This window comes from Cyanistes caeruleus, chromosome 5 (genome assembly GCF_971803275.1).
Source record: "Cyanistes caeruleus chromosome 5, bCyaCae1.hap1.1, whole genome shotgun sequence".
NCBI classification, from domain to species: Eukaryota; Metazoa; Chordata; class Aves; order Passeriformes; family Paridae; genus Cyanistes; species Cyanistes caeruleus.
This window is the reverse complement of record NC_141705.1, coordinates 82502755-82525756: the sequence shown is the minus strand read 5'-3', so window position 1 is coordinate 82525756 and position 23002 is coordinate 82502755. Positions and strand designations below refer to the sequence as shown.

General features: G+C 44.5%; 1 protein-coding gene across 4 annotated transcripts in view; it reads right to left on the bottom strand.

The window, feature by feature from the left end:
* Positions 1 to 1255: 1255 nt before the first annotated feature.
* The window catches only part of BMP2K (BMP2 inducible kinase), a 44463-nt gene continuing 22716 nt past the window's right edge, over positions 1256 to 23002 (bottom strand). For 3 of the 4 annotated variants that reach the window (XM_023927047.2, XM_086890875.1, XM_086890876.1), the window contains exons 8-16: positions 21481 to 21584; positions 19992 to 20071; positions 19032 to 19192; positions 17565 to 17725; positions 16868 to 16963; positions 16028 to 16209; positions 15066 to 15223; positions 11984 to 12097; positions 1256 to 2749 (exon numbers count right to left, since the gene is read on the bottom strand). In XM_023927047.2, the coding sequence (XP_023782815.2) occupies positions 1320 to 2749; positions 11984 to 12097; positions 15066 to 15223; positions 16028 to 16209; positions 16868 to 16963; positions 17565 to 17725; positions 19032 to 19192; positions 19992 to 20071; positions 21481 to 21584 (2486 nt within the window). In that variant the 3' untranslated portion in view covers positions 1256 to 1319. The remainder of the gene's footprint in view (positions 2750 to 11983; positions 12098 to 15065; positions 15224 to 16027; positions 16210 to 16867; positions 16964 to 17564; positions 17726 to 19031; positions 19193 to 19991; positions 20072 to 21480; positions 21585 to 23002) is intronic. The other variant, XM_023927048.2, reaches the window with a different exon arrangement.

The following is a 23002-nucleotide window of genomic DNA, read 5'->3' as shown; positions in this document are numbered from 1 at the left end:
GCGAGGCAGCAAAGCTGTCCCACCTCCACTCAGCACCACCTGCTGTACCACAGGTAGCAAACCCTGTGCTCGGCAGCGTTCACACCTCCTCCCGTCAGCCCAGGCACCTCCCGGAGCTCCTTGGCCTCCGAGGTGTTGGGCAGCAGGACAGGGGTCCTGCCCAAAAGGTTCTGTGGGATGAAAGGCAGCTCGGCAGCCCTGCAGCCAGCAGCTCCTGCTGGAACACAGCCGGGGCAGGAAACATCTCCAAAGCCCAGTGCATTTAGCAAACCCTAAGAGAGCATTAGGTTACAGTCATTTCAAACTGCTGTGCTAAAAAACCAACAGGTTTGAGAGAATACACATTTTCTTTGCAGTAGAAACCCAAGAGGAAAAGACACAAATCCCAACTTGTAATCAAATCACTCCAATGGTTGTACCTCACAGTCAAGTCCACAAGTCATCTGAAACACTCTGTATGTGCCCGAGGACAGCCCCTCTTCCACTGTGCTGAGGAGTCTCCCAAGTGCTGCAATCCCAGCCATGTCCCTGCTGGCTCACTCCCCTACCCATTCAGGCTTCTCACAGATCAGTAAATTATCTGCTTCTTTAGTTTTGACTCTACATTACCAGTTTGCTATTTTTCATTAATGGCACTTACTATAAAAAAAAAAATAATTAAAAATTGACCATTTAGACACACGAAGAAATAGTCTGCCTGTCATCTCTGCAGCTGCATAGATGTCTGCAAGGTCCCAAGCCATAGCTGTGCTCTGGAATTCTGGGCCACAGCCCCTTGAGGATGTGGCTGCTTTACTTTTATGATTAATAAAGGTAGTTTTCACCTAGGAAGCAAAGACTTGGCCATTTCCAGCACATGATCTGGTTATCAGTGTGTCTTGGTTCATAGGTCTGCTGAGACACGAAGAAGCACCGCAGTTCATTAGCCCCCTGTACATATGGAAAACATTTTCCATGTGCTCCCTGCCTCTTCCGCTCCACCGGGGCACAGGGCAGAGGGATGGAAAGGCAACACCAAAGTGCACAAGGACAGTATGTCCCAGGGCCCCAAGTCAGTGACAAGGATTCACATCCAGCTCCTCGTTTCATTCCAGGAGCCATCTGCCACAAGGAAACAACATGCCTGATTTTTTTCTCAAAAAGACCCAAATCAGAACTAGCCATTATCTGCAATTCCACCACGCACGCAGGCCACTGCCTCCTCAACCTGAACAAGCTGTACAACCCAGGCCCCTGGCATTTTAACCACAGAAGATACTCCACTAAACCTTTATTAAGGGACTTGGAGAGGTGGAGTGGGGGGAACCCACTGGCAGCCTCTACTGTTTAGAAGGGAACGGAGCTGCTCCAAAGGGATCTAACTCCAGCGCCTGCTGCGGTTGGCTCTGCGTGCTCTGCACCACCAGCTCTGTGAAGGGCACCGCACCAAAGTCATCTGTTTTCAGCCCGTCCCCCCCGTGAACGGCCCCATGCAAGGAGCTCTGCCTCGGCCTGCCAGGCACCACCACGGTGCCGTGGTCCCCGCGGCTGTCCCCAAAGCCCTGGTGCTGGCCGTGGCGCATCAGCTCCGGCGGGTGGAAGGGTTTGGCTCCAAACGGATCCAGCAGAGTCTCGTCCGTCTGCAGAGGGTTGGCTCGATCCTTGCTGTCGGTCAGGGCCACGCTGATGTTCTCCTTGGAGTCCGAGATGGTCAGGAACTCGTTGCTGCTCTGCGAGTCCCTGCGGCCGGCCTTCCTGTGCCGGCGGGCGCGCTCCGGGGTGCGGTAGCTGGGTTTCAGCCCCTTCTTTGTGGTGGTGGGGGTGCCGTGATGGCGCTTCCCGTTGTTCTTGGGCACCTCCTGCTTCATGCGCCTCTGGCGGGAAGACAGTTTCTGCAGGTTCCGCTGCTGCTTCACCTTCTGCTGCTGCTGGCTCCCCGTGATCTCCTCAAACGGAACCAAGCCAAACAGGTCCTCTCTACTCCCAGCACACTTGGGGAGAAGGGACGGCTGAAACGGGGTGCAGCCAAAGATATCCACACCCTGCGGAGAGCTGGGGGAGAGTAGAGGCTCCATCCCTGACCCTTGCCCACCTTGCTGGGGCACCTTTTTGCTGAAAGGAGCTTTTATGAAAACATCGAAGTCATCCTGCTCTTGGCTTGGGCTGGGAAGAGGCGCCTGAGATGAAACGGGTCTGTCTGTCTTGCCTCTTGCCTGAGGCTGCAGAGTGAAAAAGGGCACAGCTCCAAACACGTCAAATTCTTGGCCCGAGTTGTTCAGGGCGCTTGGCACCTCAGGCGGGGACATGGGCACCGAACTGGGCTCTGGGATTTCACCGCTGCCCACACCGTCTCTGAAGCGAGCGCTCGGGAGCCCTTCCACGCATTTTTGCTTGCTTCGGTCACAATCGGAATCGGAGCTCTGCTTTTCTTCCTCCTCTTCTTCCACCTCTTCCTCAGAATCCATGAGAAGAGGTCGGTGGCCTAAATTCTCTGGTTCTGTGTCATTGTCATCATTGAAGTCCCCATTCTCTCCATGCAAGACTTCTTCATCCTCCTGTTCTTCTTCTTCCTCACTGCTCTTGGGAGAAGGAGGATCAGATTCAAAATCACTCTCTGACTCCTCACCACCTTTTGTCACGTGTCCCTCTGCACTCTTCCTCCCTGCTCGGGGATCTCTAAATGCATGGCTCAGTTTTCCAGCCTTGGTTGGGGTCCCTAAGTTACTTCCTTGATTGCTGGCTGAGTTATCCACTTGTTTTCCAGGGGAACCTGCAGGTCCAAAGAAAAAAGCAAATGAAAACTTAAAACATATGAAGGCAAAACTTACTCCACACACCCCACAGCCACACATTCCAGGAACTGATGCAAACACACATCCTGTACTTAGGGAAGCAAATAAGCTAAAGATCAGATCTGACATATCAAACAACACTCATGAAATCAACAGGCAGAGCTGCCAGCTTTACTTCTAAAGCACAAGGGGTCTGGAAATACAGTACCAGTATTTGGGGGCACACAGAAGGGGCTATGGGACACAGCTGATCTCTAGAGACAGCTTTTCAAACCCAGTCATTATACATTTTCCTCTGGGAAAACAGGAGGCAGTAGGATTTAAACGCTTCAATTTTCTCTATTATATTTATTTTAAGCAGACAAGCTGTTTTCTGATATGCTTCTGGCTTTGATAGTCTGCTCTGACAAACAATGCTCTAGTCACGAGAGCAGCTCCTTCTGACTTCTGCAGCAGCTGAGGCACAAAAGCTCTTGCTTTTCCTCAAGTTTAAGAGCAATGCTTTCTGCTTTGTGTCTACATGCAACCTGTCAGCTCAGCTTCTCTATGGCAAGGAAATCTATCCCTTTTCCTCTGCCAGCTTCCTCCCCACTAATGACTGACAACTAGAACTGAAAGAACAACTCACTGGTGAGTGTTTTGTGGTGTAGTTGCCTTGGGAACACTGGAAGCAGTAAAAATTTTGCAGCAGTACAAAAAGGAGATGGCAAGAGCAGGCAGAGCAGGGGAGGCTGCACAGTGGCACTGGCACCGCTCTTGTCACTAAGCAAGCCCAGTTCCTCCCTGTGTCAGAGCCCCATCATGTTGGGGAGATGTTCTCAGTGGTGAAACTGACTTGGATTTCTACTGGAAGAGAAGGAGCAGGAGGAAAATCAAAACACTCAAGTCTCCACTGGGTAAAGCACATTTGCCCTCAGAGTATCCTCTTGGACACAGAGAGAGTGTGTAATGTTCCACATGGTGCCAGCAACAGCAGTGAGAATTCACCTCCTGGCAGGCACAGGACCAAAGCCTGTGTGCCACTCTGCCCAGAGAGGCTGCCACAGGCACCCTGGCACCGAGCTCCTCACACCTCCAGCATCTGACACCTGCTGGGGCCAGGGCTGCTCCTGCTCAAGCAGTTATTAGAGAACTCCAGCCACAGCACGGCACAGGACCCCCTGACCTCACCCAGCCAAAACTGATGTCTTCCTCTCAGGGCTTTGTTATCCAAACACTGACATTTAACCCACCCCCTGTGTTCAAAGGCCCGAAAAAGCTAGGGATGGCTACAGGCATCTGATATTTCTCCAAAAATCATCTTCAGCCAGAATCCGGCTCGTAACTCTTGTTCTTGCAGTCTATAAAAGATTTACTCAGTTAATTCCTTATTTCACAAGGAAACCAGCATGCAACTTCCAGGCCAAGTCTGATTCTTTTCTTTCTATGCTCCAGTTTACAAGAGCCATTTCTCCCAGTTTTAAAGGGAATTAACAGAGATTTCCTCATCCATCAGCTTCCTCACTCCTTTGCAGTTACACTTAAAATAATCAAAATTCAGCAGCAATAAAATTCATGTACGGATTTAAAAACAAGATGACCAGAATGACTAAAAACATCAGGTGATTAGGGCTTTGAGCTGTTTCTTCTTGCCTTCTGGTGTCAGATTGCTTCTTATCTACTGTAATTTTAAACGCTACATATTTGCTTTACCCACTAAATTAGAATCTGGATTATTCCGCTGCTTACTTTAGATTTCCCAAAGGTACAGCCTTCACATTGCACTATATAACCCCCCTAGCCTCCAAATCCCGCTGTTTCCAATATTTACTGGAACACTGCTGTTAGCATAAATGCAAATAGATTTGAGAGAAGAAAAGAGGACTACTTCTAGGTTAGATGTTAACACCACTTACACAACAAAAGGCCCAAACCTCTTCTCTACGTCCATATCCACAAGAGTTTACAGTCCCACAGAATGCTTAGACCTTCGCACTTTATCTCAACATGCAGTAAACAACTGATAAAGCAATTTTTTTCCCAAGGAAGGATTGAATCACAGTGTTATCTTAACCTGACTTACCAAAAGGTTTAAATGTTATTTTTTAAGTGCTGCCACAGTCAAGCGTCCCTGGAAAACCAACTATAACAGGCACTGAGGAGACAGAACACTCAACCTCTACCAAGAGCAGATGAGCTTCTTAAGGAGCTGTCTGAGGCACAAGAGGTACAGCTCTCAGCCCCACACCTCTCCAGAGGATGTTTCCCACAGCACGCTCCACGTCCTGGCACCCGGCTGCTCCAGCATCCCACCAGACCCACCTGCTATTCACAGCTGTGATTCTTGCTGGCAACACACACAAATGATCCTGGCCATCAGGCATCCAGACAGCCCAGCCTCCCCACCCTAAGCTTTCCTCTCGTCAGTCTGACAAGTACAGTCTCCAGAGCAACTCAGATGAAGCCAGGAACAACTGACTGAGCGGTCCCTCTTGCTGGAGACAAGCGTCCACAGCAACACAGAAGCCAGGTGTTTCCCCCCTGTACTTGGAGCTCTGAACCACTCTTCAAGGAAATGCTGAGCACCTTCCTGGCTGACAGAGGCAGACACAGGGGAAGTGCTTGAACAGCAAGGAGAACACCAAAGTTTGGTGTACCTGTTGATTTTTACTTGGCCCACAGCAGCCTGTCCTGGCCCCGGTCAGTTCTGTGGGCTCTTGCTCCACTGAGGGCAATGCCATGGCTCACTGGATATAGCACACCCCAGCAGTTGTGCTGGCAGCAATGAGACAGCCTGCAGGCTAGGGAAGCTTAAGGTGTGCATTTGTAATCATCTGTCCCTGCACGTGAGAAAACACATTCCAAACATCTTTGAGGCCACTCAAAGACATAGCAAAAAGACTTTTTCCCCTTCTAACACCATCACAGCAGAGTCAGTAACTGCATCTCAATTCAGCAGTGGTTTCTGAAGGTTTCCGAATTTCTAGCTCTTCAGCTGAGACTCCTCCTTCTCCAGACTCCTTGCCAGAGCTACCAACGTGATTTGCTTCTTGCAGCAGGAAACCAGTGTCTAGGTGTTATGTACAGACTGGGAATTACCCAGCTGTGACTAGAAACTCAAAACCTCCACTAAGAGCTCACTATTCCAGAGGTGCAGAGCCAGCACGTACGGTCCTACACTGACAGTGTCACCTGGAAAGCAGGTGGCACACAGCAATGACACTGTGAATAGCAACTGCTCCCGATATGTGGGTTTGAAGAAAACACTTTCAATCCAAGGAGTATTTCCAGAACGGTGACAGCACTGCTCCCACACTGGAGTGTGTCAGCAAAGAACAAGTATCCTCCTTTATGCTTCTGTGTGTGCTGAGGTCAGCCACCTGCTCCAAGCAGAAACTACTCTCAGATACTCATCTGGCACGCTTTTAGCCCCACCTGGCCAACCCTGAGGGAACAAACCATCTGTGTACCTACCTTGGCAGCTGCAGCGGCTTCAGGTTAGCCCCAGCAACTAGGGCTGATGTTAAAACAGCATCAGACAAGAACCAGAACCAAACCAACCACACAAAAACACCCTCCCTACAACTATTGTTTTTTAAACTAAGATAGGAATAGTTTGGTCTTCTACACTACAGTTGCCCCTGTTTCACTGCTAATGAAGTTAGCAAATGAAATAAACAGCGCTACACATAGAAACAATCTCCCCAAAGGGAAAAGCCCCCACCTAGTGACAATTGAATGCTCTGGCCAAACAGATTTCCAGACTCAAGTGTTGTGTCACGTTGATTTCATGCAATCTTGTCAGGCTACACTGCTGCAGAGACCTCCAGATACCCATTTATACAGCAGTGCCGCACTCTGGTGCGCAACATCTGTTTGCAATGCGCTGCTCAGATTACCACACTTCTAATCAGGTTTGCAGCTTGTAGGGAACAATTGTTCCTTGCTCAAATGCGAGCCAGGTGGAACATCTTTAATCATATAAGAAGATCTCAATCTTCAAGGAAATTTTCTGTTCCGATGTTCTTTTTCGAGACACAGGATTATAAGAGGATGAATTCCCTCGAACAACTGCAGTAATTACATGCCTTCTGCTGGCTCCTCATTTTAGGGTATCGCGGGGGTAGCCCAAGAGTGGGGCCTAAGAGCTTTAAGCTCCCTTGGAATTGGGAACATACTGCCACCATCATTTCATAACAATTTGCCACATGTCAGCCCAAGGATTACCGGCAGGCTGCAACTAAATCTGCACCAGTTCTCTGACAACAGCCAGGGCAGCAGCTGCTCAACATTGTAATGGATTTACACATCTTACCACCTCTATTTTCAAGAGGAACAAAAAAGGAAGAATACCACACTTGTGTCTGGCAGTTATTGCTGACATTCTTTTAAATAATTACTCCAGAGATTCAAGTGCAATACAATAAGAGTGCAATGTGTCCCTGACTGCTGCAAGACTTGAAAGAACTTTTAAAAAATCAGTAGATGATAATGGAGAGAAAATGCAGACATATCATTTATACCTATGATGAGTGAACAATTACAGGTTACTCAGGAAGTGCTATCTAAAACAGCTGAAGTTTACTATTATCTTGATACAGGGAAATATCCTGAACCTGCATTCAGCAAGCACTATGAATAACTGAAACCACAGCCAAGAAGGTACAGAGTAACATCTGCAAAGCTTTCAGTAACTACAGATATTGACAAGAACTCTCTCTGCCAAGTTACCTAAACCTGAAGTAACAGCCAGATCACTGCACAGGTCTGGCCATCTTTAAACCATCAACATCAGCTGTCAAAGAAACATGAATAGTTGGCAGGAGCATTTTTCAAGTTGTAAAAGCAGCTCAAGTCTTTCTTGTTTCTTCTTGTCTGGTATTTATAATTATTTCTTCAATTCTAGCAAGCTGTGTATCATCTAAGGGCCAAACTGCATTGGTCCCAGGGCTCCACAGCTATAGTACTGGACTTGCAGTGGTTTGAAACCCTGTTAGAAGGCATACACAAAAATCTGAATGAATGAATAATCATCCCCCATGTCTGTCCCTGCCAGGACAGCACATGTTTCTGCTGTGACACTGTGCATATCCAGCAGCACCTACTGCAACAGGGCATTCTCAGGGCTGTCTCCAAGGCTCTGGATGATTCCCCTGGCACTGCTGTCTGGCACACAGCCAGCTGGTTTTCTGCACAACCCACGCAGCTGGGACAACACACACCACACCAGAAAGCACCTCTTGTTCCAAGACAGACACCTGCAGTGACCATTTGAAGACAACAGCACGTGGCTGAGTGTAGGAAATCTGTAAGTCAGAAGGAAGCTGCTACAGAACTGGACTTGCTTTTATTCATTATCTGCACAGGTAACAGGCCTGCAGTGGCTCAGAAGGGGTTACCCAAGGAGTCTACAAAAACCAAGGGACTTGATCACAACTACATCACACATGATCTGTACACCAGCCAGCAGAACTGTTAACGAGATGACCTGAACCAAAACCCTATCCCGAGATCCAAGTCAGGCGACAGCTCACGGAGATTCTTCCACAGGAGCCAAATGCCTGCAACAGCTTCAGGAAACATTTCCCACCACCTCCGCTCCTCACACAGCCCATCCATGTGATTCTGAGTGTTACCTCAATTCTTGTATTCCTTCTGGGAATCACAGTATTAAGCTGAGGGAAGCAAAAGGCCATTCTAGGCTGGCTTCATCCTACAAATCATTAGTGTGAACAAATGCAAGATGACCAAAGGCACCGAGTACAACTCACCAGCCAACTGTACTATATTCATGACATTTCCTTCTTACATTTGAGAGCAGCACAAAGTGTTTCTTCTGAGCTTCTGAAACACTTGATAATAACAAAGGGGCTTACAACATAATTACAAGGGGTTAACACACACTTCAATCTAAGACTTCCATTCCAAAACGCTGACCACAGGAGAGGTTTCTTCCACTGTCACCATCCAGTTCAGGCATTCCAGAACCAGGATCTGTTTTCCTCATGTGAATGTCTAAGTGCCCCAGTGCTGGATATTTAATTGTGCTGTCTTCTCTCTCTTTCATTAAGAAGTTGGCAATGTAGAGTTTGCTTGTATCAGATCAAGCACCGGAATTCTTTCCCAGGCCAAGTTTCTTTTCCAGTCATCTCAGGTGTTAGAGCACTACTATTTCCCACAAAAATCCAGGCATAAGGTAGTGTGCATAGCAACTTAACTTGTGAGAATGCTTTTAATAGGATACACACCAAGGGTGAGAGACACCGAGAGCTTCCACAGTGCTTCCCAATTCCCCAGACTGAGAGGAACCCAACATCTGTGAGCTCATTTTGCACCCCCTTCCCTCAGGGTACACCAAGGGACACAAGTGTTGCTGCTGGCTCTCCATTCCCACAGGACAAAAATAAGCACAGAAGGCCTAACAGACAAGCAGCTAGAGTCCATCCAGTTCCAGGTTTCTTCTCCTGGTGACCTTTGCAGCAGTGCCAGCCTGACATGCACTCTCAGCTCCACAGGAAACATCCCAAGTCACAGCAGCCCACAGGCTTTCCCAACAATGATCTAAGGCCTCCCACTGCAGCCTCTGCTCTCCCTTGCCTCTCCTTCCGGACACCGGTTCACATACCTGGTGACACTTGGCCAGGTTACCAGCACTTGATGTTGCCAAGTCCAAAGGTGACACGTGATATTCATCATCTTGCTGTTCCCTCAGGAGGTGACAAGTCAGGTCATTACTGAGTGAAGAGCTGCTTTCAGAAGAGAACCCTTAAGCCTCCAAAACCTGGGGAATCCTCTGGGCGACTCTACTCAGCCACAGCCCACACACACAATTTATACATCAGACCCATGCCAGAGCAAGGAAAACCTTTGAGCTGCAACTGTGGTCAATACAGCAGAACACAACTTCAGTAAGAACAGCCACTTTTCAACAAAGTCAAATTTATTTACTTTAAAGACCCTGTGTTTATAAGGTCAACATTTCATCTCATGGAAGTTCAACATGTCAGAACTCAGTGGGGTCAGAGCCCTGGCCAAACAGTGCTAACACACTCCCCACTTGGCCCCAAACATGTTACAATAAGGAAACAAAACTTGTGCTTTAACACCATCCCAGAGTCTCTCTCACAAACGCTGGGACTCAACTCAAGGTATTAAACCTCTGTTCCACTTGCCCTTGGATGCCCTGAGTAAGAGACACAGGTGGTTTGCTTCTCAGTTACACGTTTCACAATCACAAGGAACAAACCAGGAAGAACATGTCACACAGCAGTGCTAAGTACAAATGGAAACCAAAATATTAGGGAGGGACATTTGTTAAGTTTGTCCCAGAAAGCCTTCAGCTAAAAATTAAGTATGTCCAAGTCAACAGCTTTCTCCTTTTCTTTGATGTCTTGCAACACCACTTTTCAAGACATTACCAAGAACAGTTCAGTGGGGAACACAAACCAACTTTTAAAAGATGAATATTAACATTTAAAGATTTATTATACCTGACTTGTTTTGTAAGTGCAATTCACAGTTAACAGATAATTAGCCATACCTTTCTTGAAATCAAGCCAGTATTTACTCTTGTTTAAATGCCAGTTCCAAGTCCACAGGAAAAAAGGGTATTGAAAAGTGCAGTTTTTCTGCACTGATAGTGCCACAGCTATCAGTCCACAACCAGCTCAACATGTCTCTAACAACCTGGTTTTTCAGCCATGACTGAATTTCAGGAGATTTTTCCTCCCCTTAAAGAAGCAACTGCCTTTTTTTTTTCACTTTTCAGTATGTCAAGAATTAGAGCTTGGATTCCAAGTAACAAAAATAAAGCATGTGATAATATACAGTGAAGACATTTGTTACAATCTAAAGCTGTACTATAATCACCTAAAAAACCCAGCCACAATCAAATGTACTTCCAAGATCTCAAGTGAGGACAGCAATAAAATAACCCCTGGACACAAGGGTAAGGAATACTTGGCTGGAGACTGAGTACCTGATGGTTCCCAACTTAAATGGAGTGTAAACTATTCCTGTTTGTTTTGCATGTGAATTCAGGCTCACCTGTAAGTCAAAGCAAACTCTGGAGTGAAGATGCCAGAGAAACCTTTCCAAAGAGCAACTACAGAGCAAACCCTTCTTCACTAAATGGCTTTCACATGGCACTGAGCATGAACAAGGTGACAGACAGCAAACTTTTCCTGAGAGAGTGCAACAAAACCACAAACTAAGAACACAGTCCTAAAGCAAATAGAATGAATCCAGATCTAGGGAAAGGAGCAGCCATGGGCACAGAGGGATTTTCACCAAAGGCTTTGCTGGAACACAGCAGCATTACCCTGTCCCGCCTTCACCACGTGGAGCATGGAGCACTTGGCAGCCCTAGCAGAGCGTCTCCAAGAATGCAAGATCCAAGTGAAAGAAAACACAGATACTACCTTAGGTTGACCCCAGCTGGTTTATTTTAAGGCATTTTACCTGAGCTTTTGAACTTGCATAAAAACAGTCTTTACAAGTCGTACTAAGGCACCTTTCTCACACAAGAACTCACAACAAAACCCAAGTAGTTCCAGAATTGACTCAGCTCCTTTTACCACACAGGCTTTGTCAAAGGTACCAAAATAAATACTAAAGTGCTGATCAACCAAATGTTAAAACTGCTGCTTAAATTGCAAGATGATGCAGTTTCCCACTCACAACACCCACATAACACATTATTTTTACTTCCATTCAAGGTAAACATAGTCAAAGCTGAACTGAAAAGCAATAAGGAATGCCAACCCTCCCCGTGTATAGGCAACATAAAATGTTTTGTGTTTGACTTGTACCAAAACTGGGCATTAAGTGCATAGAAGCTTATTGTCTTCACTTGGCTGGACAAGTAAACTACAGAGGCAGTCCGATGCAGAAGCAGACTACAGGGAAGTAGCAATATCTGGCCTTAGTAAGGAATTTGACTTCAGCAAAGCCAGCCATGGCTCTGCCCTGGTGATGCCCCTGGCACTGGCCCAGCAGAAGCACACCCTACACAGGCTGTGCCAAGGCTCCACAGGCACCAGGAGCTGGATGCACAAGTGGTTTCAACTGGAGGTAATCAACACACCAACACATCCCTTCAACCCATGTGCAGTTAGAGGCAGCCTTTGCCACTCTTTGGTCCCTGAACTGCTGAGCATACTTCAGCAGATACATACACCTACAGGCAGGTATGCGTACAGCTACGAGGTAATCACGTCACAGATGGAACTTGCCTTGCTGAGAAAGGAAAGGAACAGAACCAAAGGGATCTTCAGGAGGACTTGTCTGTGGAGCAGCATGTGGCTCCACATTCTTATCTGAAGATGCTCTCCTGTCCACCAGCCTGTCTGTAAAAAACAAAATGAAACAGAACAAAAACTAAAGTAAAATAAAATTAAAATGGCAGGACTTACACCTATGCAAAGCTATGCACTGTACAGGGTGAGGGAGGAATATCTTCTCTGGCAGGGGGCTTGACAAAGGAAGGCTTGTAAGAAGCACAGCTGGTCCGACTGCAGGAGACAGGCAGAGCGCCTGGGAGGCTCTGCAGCCACACCTGCCCCTGCTGGAGCACCGGGGTGATCCCGAGCCTTTGTGCAATGCTATGAAAGCGCTGGGGGTTTTTTCCCCAGTGAAAAAGCAGACTCACTTTCTTGGCTCCCATTTCTGCACAGATGATTAAGTAGTTACAGGAGCTGTTTAAGAAATGTACTTCTTCACAATGCTGTCAGAAATGCAGCATCAGATGTCACTTCTGGCCCATCACTAACTGATGATCACAGCAACACCAACGAGAAACAGTAAGAGCCAGGAGCTCCAATCTGTCACTCTGTGTCACAGCTCCCCACAAAGGTGCTCGTTTCAGAAATCCACCCAATTGCACATTACCTTTTAATACAACCAGCATTATTCTAGTAGGAAAACACCAAGCATAAGCAGTGTATTCCGGCCTAGGAATTGGATCCCCTTTTACAAGAGAAGTGATTAATCACCCCAGCAGCACCCATCACTGCACACACTGACATTAATCCTCTCAACACACGAAATGTGATGGTAATGCCAGCCTGACAAATTGTGGCAACATCTTCATCTTCTACCAAAGGCTTTCTATATTTACTTAGGTGTTACTGTCATAAACACGTAAGCCTTAAAAACACTTGCCAGATTTAGAAACATCTTTAATTTATGTATAAAGTATCATCTCAACAATACAAACTAGACTTCTGAGAAGAGACAGAGAGGATTCGTGTTCTGAGAACTCGTCAGCACCACAAACTTACACACCACTGTATCTGAGTTATGAAGTACAGGACAGCAGTTGGTTTTAGTAACAGAAAAACATAACCACTGATCAAATCTGTATCTGCAATATTCTTTTCTATAGATGGCAAAAAAGTTACCTAGTACTCAACAGCCTTTTTCCCCTCATAGGAGATAACCTAAAACTAAAGAGAACTCAGCCTTCAAGCTTAATACATATCTAAGGATATCCCATTAAGTCTTACGCAGTTAAAGACAATTTCATAGGCACAAGACTTAGTTTTACAATAAATCTCCTGCCCTCTCATTATTCCAGGCAAGTCTGAGAAAGTACCAGGAGACAACAGGAAGTATAATTATTTCTGCTTTGACTGCAGCAAAGGCATGAACACTGCCAAGTACGCTCATACGATCTTTGGCACAACACCCTCGGTATCCAAACGCCGAGTTCGCAGGTCTCTGAAGGTACACGTGTATCTACATGCACACACAGACACAAACCACCCGTGCTCCCCCTCCCCTGAGGGACACCCAGCCCCAGGAGCTCAGAGCAGCTGTAAGGCAGCCCCCATCTGTACAGACAAGGCTGCCATCTAGTGTGCTGCAGGCAAGGGAGCAATTCAGGGCTATGTCTGCATTCCCCCTATGGGAGTGACTAAAGCCCCTAATGCTGCTTCCTACTGAGCAGAGCTGTGCTGTTGGGTTTAGCTTGCTTCTCAGATACAGCACATCAGGTGTGTTATCACACCCAGCTCTCCTGTGCACTGAACTAGCTTCCAGAGCAGAGCCCAAACTGCACCTTGGTTCATCTTCTTTGGTACTTGCATTTGCTCTAAACTTGTGGCTTAACCAAGTCAATCTCACCCAGCAGTCCAGCAGCCCCAGATTCTGAAAGTGGGTGGTGTTGTGCTGACCTTGGGTACAAACTAACCTGCTCCAGACTCACCAGTGTGTTATTTCAGAAGACTAAGGGCCACACGTGCTAGGAGCAGGCTTCCAGATATTCAATTCTACTACTGAAACAAATCCTTAACTTGCATTTGGAAGGAATACTTAATTTCAGCTAGTACTTGAGCCACTTTTCCCAGCTACCAGTGAGACATTTGACTGTAAAATGTGTGCAGGCTCCATTCCCACATCAAAAACAGGAGTCTGATCCGATCCACACAGGACACAAAGGAAAACTAACAACCAGAGTTCCACAAACAAACTCACCCAGTCACTTCCCTAAAGGATTAACAGGTAAGGTGCACATCCAATAAGAAAAATACTCAACTGAAGGCAAAGGTATTTTTTTCAGTTGCTCAGAATTCAACTTTACTGTACTTTTAATTGCAAGAAACTTGCTGATAGACAGCCAAGCATATACAATCTGTTTTTTAACATTGTCACATCTTCCAAGTCCCCCTAATAAATCTGATCTCAACAAAACCAGTTATAGGAAGAGCAACTAACAAGCATGTGTTCAGCAATTAAAAACGGAAAGTAATTCCAAGTAAAAACCATGGAGATAACTGACTTCACGAGGAAAAAGTTTATTCAACTATTGCCATATCAGTACAATAAACCAGCCCTTACATGTAGCCACTCAAAAAGGACAGTACAAAACATTAACATAATGTAATAGATCAATTTTCTTTCAGGCATTTTCAAAGGACATATCAGACCCACAAAATCTTCTGCTCTGGTGTGCAAGAAAAAAGCTGGAAAGGAATAAAGCAAGCAGCCAAAATTCTCTTCCCATCTGACAACGTACCTCTGCTGTTGAGAGCCTGGTGGCAATGAAGGTGACACAAGCAGTGGAGAAGAGCTAAGACACTACCATTTCTGCAGTAATTGAGCCAGTAACTACCAGTTTCAGACGGTGAGGTCCTAGTGCACATGTTTTCAAAAAGGAAAAGGAAAGGAAGACAGGCCCAACTGTGCCCTCAAATGCTCAGAAAGAATGTTCTGTACACAGCCTGCACAGTCCTCGGACAAGCAGGTGTTGGAACTGCTGAGCAATCAGAGCCCTCATTTACTGGGAAGCAAAGTAAGCCTTCAAGCGTCCCTTACTTGATCTTAGCAGGTCAAACTCTCTGTCCAGCAGCTCCTCCTCTGTCAACTTGGAAAAATTGTCCTCTCCAAATGGGTTCCAACCTGACATATCAGGTGGGTTACTGATGTTCTGCTTTGGGTAACTGCCAATCGCTTCAGCATCAGGAATACCTGACCTGTGGAGTCAGTTTGAGGAAGCAAATAGAAACATGACAGGATTGGTTATCAGGGTCAAAATCTGAGACACCCTTCAGAATGCCAAATCCTACACCCAAGCAGCACACATGCATTAAGAGCTCATCCCAAAACAATTTGAAGGCAAATTTAAAAGAAGCCTAACAGGAACTTACACAAATATATAACCTGGTTTCTAACATCAGTGAAACTGGACAGATTTTTAAGTTGATTTTATTTTTAAATCAGAAAGGAAAAGTATTTTTTATTACATCCTCTGTTGTTCACAAGAATTAATGCAAAAGTTATCATTTATTACCATCTATTAAGCAAAGGCAGGTCCGAGGGCCACTGCTTAGGGACTGTATCTCTTCCTAGGCGTACATCATGGTACATGCTCAGGTCACACCTCTGAGCACAGGAGTAGGCAGCACATCAAGGCCAACTACAAAGCTGCTCTTAACAGGTATTTGAAATTCCTTTCAGATGCACATAACATCATTCAACACATGCTACTGACCATCCCAAGCGAAGGGGTCAGCAGTCAGTTCCTGGAGTAAGTCCATGAAAAGGAAATACTGGAAAAGATACTTTTAAGAAATTGTACCAGGCTGATCTGTTAACAAACTGTCTCACTTTGCTCCCGAAATATCCTTTACCACTGAACACCCACTGTCCAACTGCTCAAAGTAATCTCTTACCACCAAAGCAAGTAACTTGTGAGAGAAGGATTTGGCAGTGCTAACCACAATTAGTGAATGTAAGGCTCCAGTAACCCCCAGGCTGAGCTGAGCCACAGTTCTCACCTGTTTGCAGGGTAGGGAGGATCTGCCACTGTTCCGCCATGCACTGGGAGAGACCTGGGGTAGGAGATTAAGGCTGGTGCAAAATCTCGTGGAGAAGTGATATATTCAGGGGACTGCGCCTGCTGTGCCCGCTGCTGAGCCAGCATCTGCTGCTGCAGGAGAGCCTGCTGGTACTGCTGCACCTGGGGAAATCAGGGCTGTGTTAGAACACACATGGGCTGGCAGAAGCTCTTCTGCCAAGTATCAGCACTGCTCCTTAAGCCAAACACACCCACGGCCATCCTCCAGAACACAGGGGCACAGAGACGCCGCTCCGACACGCCAGTGCCACTGCTTTGCTTTTCCAGCCTATTATTACCACTCAGATTTCTGTAATTACTGCAGCACTGCTAATTGCCTTTTCATCACAGTCTATTCTTAAATCTTAATACAATATTCCAGCACAACTTCTCCTTTAAAAAACAGGCTGTGGCAGTTAGCTCTCTTGCTTTTCAAGTAAGAACTGCACATCACTGTCTTCAGCCACTCTCTGTCATGCAACATCTATTTGCTGCTGTGGCTAGTACTGGAAACATTAACCAAGTATGTTTCAAATGAGCACAGACCTTCTTATGAGACTTGGGATAGATCCTATCCTATTATTAATTCTCAAGTGCAACTCCAGACAAACTAGTTTGGATTAACTTTCCTCCAACCACATATTATTTTAGATGCAAACTGCATGCTATCAGCTGTGTCCACAGCTCAGTACAATTAGCCAGGCACTTCTCTTACTGCATCTACACAAGATATTTACAAGCACAGGCCGTATTTTAAGACTCTACCATCTCTGTGACATACCATGGCAGGATACTGTGACTGGGCAGGCTGCTGCTGGTACACAGATTGCAGCAACAGCTGCTGCTGGACCATCTGCTGGTGCACTGCTTGGTGATACTGGAAAGACAAAAAAGAGCTTTAAAAAGTAATGATACACCCTCAGAAATAAGCAAGTATTTAGTTAATGCTTCTTCTGACTACCACATATATGACTCCACAGCTTTTTTGAATTAAGGTATTATATTATCAAAATATAATATTATATTATCAGCTTGCAATTCAGTCACTCTGGTAGGAAGCTTTTTCCTTCCCCCACTCCCCAATCAATTCTTAACCAAAAATCCATCAGATTTTATTTTTAATAATTCAGCACTGGTGCACGTACAACCAGGTACTGCAAGCGTAACATCATCAGCCATAATGACTCCTAACATTTATCTTGAGCTCCTTTACACATGGGTAAAGCCTTGAAGTCACACAGCAGTGATGCAAAGCAAGACTGAATTCAGGGTCAAACTGCAAGAACAGAGCACAAGGCAAGCAACTTCCTAGGACAAACACGGCAGGGCCTACGAAGGGACAAAAGCAAGAGGGATAAGGATTCTTTTAGCAGGAGAAGTACAGGCAGCAACAGCCCAAGTGTTGAACTGGCACAATTCCAAGGGTTATTAACACACACCATGAGTCTCGGACACTTGTCTAACAGATCTGACTGTACCTGCTGGATATAAGCATCCTGCATGGCGGGCTGGTGCTGCAAGTGGTGCAGCTGCTGCAGTCTCCAGTCTCCCTGCTGCAGCTGCTGGAGGACCCTGTGCTGCTGTGGAGTGGTCCCTTGGGACTGTGGGATGTCTTGTCCATTCCCTGGTCGTGGGGTTCCTGTGACAGACAACACTACTGACATCCAGATGCCTCAGCTTCAGCCACAGCCCTCCCTGGCAGGTTTTCACCTCAAGCTGACACTGTCTGCCAACTTCTCTTCCCACTCTGACCAGATTTCTTTTAGATTTCTTAAAATCTACCAGAATACCTGGTAGATACCAAGCTGATTTCTTTAAAAGTAACTCCAGGCCTGCAAATTTAACCATTTAACCATTTCTGCGTGCAAGATGCACGTAGCAAGAAGCTTCCCCGGTCTCATGACAGCAAGCTGGGTTCCAGACTTCTGCTTCACTAACACTTAAGTAACACACTGCAGGACCTCAAACTCCTATCTCAAAGCACACAGCTTCGCATGCATTCAACACAGACCTATTTTGAATTATTTTCTTTAAGGAAACTATTAGCTCATCCATAAAACTCCCTTAAACAGAATTCTGATGAATTTTACCATTCCATTTCTTTAGCAACTTTTAAGAGACAGGTACTACCATACATTTCTCTCTTGTATAATGTGTTTTATATTCTGAAGTCCCCATCTGTTCCTGTCATAACAGAAAAAACTTTTTCAGTTGGATGTTATATGGACACCACCTGGTAAAAAGTACTTATATCTGGGACACATTCTCAGTGGCCTTCTGAGACTTCCAATACCATCCCTGAAACTACTCTTCCTTTCCTGCAGCAGACACTTAACAGCACAAAATGCAATTAGAAAGTATTCTATGTATAAATGTCACCTATTTGTGTGAGTATTTACCAAAACTCTTTCTGAATAAGGAAGAAGGGTTTTTCAAAAATCCACTTCACTCAACTGAGTCTCCCCTTACTCCTCCTGAATCCACAGCGCCATGTGGAACAAATCTGTCAGTTGTGACAGAAGTGACATGGTTCCAGCCTACAAATACCACCAACATATTGGTGCTATCTCATAACTTCTTGAGAATATTTCTCTTACTACAAAAAAACCCAGTTTGATACAGAAGGGCTCTGTACTTTCTGTGCATTATTCACAAGACAAAACAAGCATGAACTTTTGTCTGCAGTGGGCAAGTTCATTCAGAAACCAGTGTGAAGCACAAGGGAAAAGCACTCTCACTTCTCAATCTAAATTTAGTTTTTGTGGCCCCTCGAATTTACAATTCACTCATTTAGAGTCTTTCAGAAATTACAAAGATTTGGTTTTTGGTATATAAAAAGTAAGACTGATAAAACTGAGTTTTACATGCTATCTCTAGTAGAGCAAGAGGAAGAATAGAAGCACAGTTGCTTCTTTATTTCGGTCCATCCTTAAAGATGAAGTTACCTTTTTGGCCACGATGAGCGAATTCCCCAGGAACTTGTACTTTGACAGGAGTTGCTGAGCTCTGGATCGCCAGCACGCTGGAAGGGGCAGTGCTTGAATTGGCCTTTGGTCTTTGTCGTGGTGCAATTGAGGTTTCTGTTGGTCCAACAGCATCTGTTATTCTGAAAGGGCAATTTTTCCCATATAAGATACTTGAGAAAAAGACAACTATTTCTACTTCAAATCTGACACGGTACAGCTCTTAATAACTGAGTTATGTCTTAATCATTTCCACTCTACTTCTGCACTGCACAGATGTTAAAATTTGTTTCCTAAAACTCCAGTCTCATACTTGAGTCCACCACAACCCTGTAATTCCAAACAGGACTACTCTCCACATGTACAAGAAGTAAGAGAAAGGAAAATATACGTTAGGTCAAATTATTTCTACTTCTACCGATTTATTATATTACTGTTTCTCTTTTTTTGCAAATGGAGCTGATAATTATAGCTGAATGTATAAGTAACCAAGTCATACATGCTGGTAGACCCAAACCCAAGTAACTTCCACTAACAAGGAATGAAAAGGTAAAGGATTTATCTAGTGGTGCCTCAAGCACATACACACTAGATTATAGCAGTAATCAGAAGGATGGAGAGGGATTTCCAAGGTTTTTGATATGTTTTTACTAACAAGAACAAAAAAGTGAATATTTTTCCAGAAAAGTTTCAATTTGTCAAAAAAAATAGCAAAACCCACTTCCCTTCAAAATAACAGTTTCTCTCCCTGGATTCTCAGTAAAATAAGAAAAGTTAGAGTGGAATCCAAATAGACTTGAAGCTCTTGGGAACAGTTTATCTAATGATTTCCACTGTGGTAATATTTCATTTATTAACAAGCATATGAAAACAGACTTTAAACAAACATGCAGCTTACTAACATTAGAAGAAAGAAAATGTACAGTCACACCCTCTGCTCACCTTGCTTTTATTTGGCTTTTTCTAGCAGCTGCCTCACTAGCTGTCATGGGTTCAGGAAGAGTTGAAGGGACAGGAGAATTCTTGGGAAAAACAAATTTGAATAAATTAAAAAACCAAAATCCTGAAAGAAAAAAATTCATTCCATATTGAAGAGGTATGCTTGGATTCAAGACCTCCACATTACAAGGCTTCATGCAGAACTCAACAGCTGTAGATGAAAAAGGGTTTAACTTCACAGTATCTCTATATCCTCTCAAAGTGTTGCAGAAGTGAAGTGGAACCTGACTGGTCTGACTCTTTTTTTAACTGCTTCACTTCATTTACACTGCCAACTATCAGCACTAAGATAAGTGTTCTCCAGGCACTTTTGTGTGACTCCACAGAGACTTACCTCAGCCTCAAGCTCTAAAGCAAAGCCCAACATTGTGAGGAAACTGCTTTTAGCACACTCTGCTCTTCCACCACAACACAGATTCCAGGAAACTATAGAGTGCCAAAGCTTCGATGGGCTTTTACCTTACCCCCACCTCAGACACATTCCTGAATGAATCCCACATCACCTAGACTCTGTTTTACAAGGAATATGGCAGTTTGGGGCGAAGGAGGAAATCCATCATCTCTAATGGCAAATGCACATAATGAATGCAAATCTATATCTGGTCACAAATAATACAAACAATTCATTATCAAGTATTTCAAGACTTCCTGGTTTATTTTAATCTGTGTTTCCAAAAGGCAACATTCAAACTTACTGAGAACCTCCTTCTACAGTGATAAAGGAAACAAGGAATTCTAAGGGATCTCAGAAAACTCACTTGTCTGCCTCTGAAGACAGACATTACTACAACCTGTTGTAAATTCAATTTTGAGATGGATTTTTCCTGATACTTGTCTTGAGACTCCCTTGATAATACTGAGGAGTAGCTTAGATGTCCCCAGATTCCATTGCACTGCAGATGCCATTACATCTGTGAAGCAAGAGATCTCAGGGAGCAAGCTCAGACCCTGGAAAGCAAGGGTAAGAAGGCAGGCTGACTCAACTACGGCTCTGTTTGCTTTCCAACTCACTCGAGTCCTTCCAATGCATTAACACAATTGCTAAGGATGCCTAAGTGAAGGGTTTAGCCATGCTCTTGACACTCCATTTACAACATTAAGCCTTCTGTGGTCAGCAATGTTAATACCTGAAAATTTCATACTGATTTTATCAAGAGATTACCAATGGCTAAAATACTAAGCCAGGTACTGGTATGGTATCAATACAGTCCATGAAGCTATGCCCTCAAAATTAAGAGCATATTTCGTTTACAGAGAGCTCATATCTCGTGCACACAGCATCAGCCTGACACGTTCTCTGCTCTGTGTTCCACTTAGGAGCCAGGCGTGGCAGAATTGATGTGATCTCTCAGCTCATCTGACAGACTTCTCAATACTACCTACACTGTGATACAACACACTGAAAGCACAGAGGGAACTCAAGAGTACTTACGTTGATATTAGACACCGGACACTCCTTTTTGGCAATTTTAAAGGCAAAGTAAGATACTTGAAAGATATCAGGTCTCCGCTCTTGATCTGGTTCAAGCATATATCCTGCAAAAATTGATAAGACTTATCACTGCTAGATTACAAAAAAGCCTGTTGAGACAGTATGCTACCAGCAAGGAAAAAATCCAGCAGCTGCATCAAATCAGCTTTCCACCCTAACCGTCATCTACACTGTTATCTTGGGTTTGAGGGATTTTTTTAATAATTTTTTTAAAGTCAAGTAGTTTACAGGGTCAAAAACAGCTGTAGAACATGTATGCTGCTTGATAAGCAGACATTCAGCTGTGCACAAGGGAGCTAAACTGAAGTAGGAATTAGTAATTGCAGAGAAAAACAACACAAAATCAACTCACCAAACTAACATATTACAAGATTAAAACAAAATTCCATGTAGCTAAAATGAGATTGACAGCTCTTACTATTTAATGCTAAGACTTTTGTCTGTAGGTTTCACTGACTGTGAACAATTTTGCATATAAAAAAACAGTTTAATGAATAAAAGGACCTTCCCCTGACAAGACACACAATTCCTGATGCTCCCTCTCAAACATTTGCTTCCCAAATTAAAAGGTTCAATGTTTTCCCAAGAAATTGAAGTTACTTGATACTGTCTCAAATATAACACAGTACACATAACCAGGCCATCTTGCCTCAATAACCAGAGAACCTAAATAAACAATAAAATACACCACCTAAAAAAACCTAAGGCTCTAAAAATATGTTCTGCTATGAAGTCAATCAACAAACGATGATGATAAAACATCTCACTTTTGATGAGCAAGGTGAACTACACTTGCCAAATGCTCAGTACAACAGCCAACCTTACACATCATTTTACAAAAAAACCCTCCAGAAGTTGAAAAAATCATTTTGGACAGACCCTAGAATTTTACCCAAAGCCATTATTTCATGACCTGTACAGTTCACTGCAAGTTTAAATTTCAACAGATTTTACAAAATAACAGATTCCAGCACTCAGTTGCAGCACCATGACATGGAAGCAGGACACTCACTGAAGTGACTTCTGTCACTTGATTCTGAAATGAAAAATTCCTGGGGTAGGGCATGTTCAGCTTGTTCCTCCCTTGCCTTGTAAAAGAGCAGAGATGAAGCCACAGTCCCTGAAATACCTTCCACAACCAAGTGCAGCTTTTTATGACTTCCACTCCAAATGGAAAGAAGGGAAGTTTACATAAGGACGTTCTACCTCACCCACATATGTTCCATGTCAGTATTGCTCATCCTGGCACAGCTATCCATTGAATTAAAAAATCTGCATTCATACCTAGGAGAAAGGATTAAAACCCATACTTTTCTAAAGAAAACCTAACACTGACAGAGGAAAATACTTAAGTAATTTGAAAGTTCATCTCATTTTGTCACTATTGGCAGCAGACAAGTGCTTACCATAAAAACAGCTGTTTCTCAATTATCAATGTGCCCTCAAAAATTGGTTTGGATTT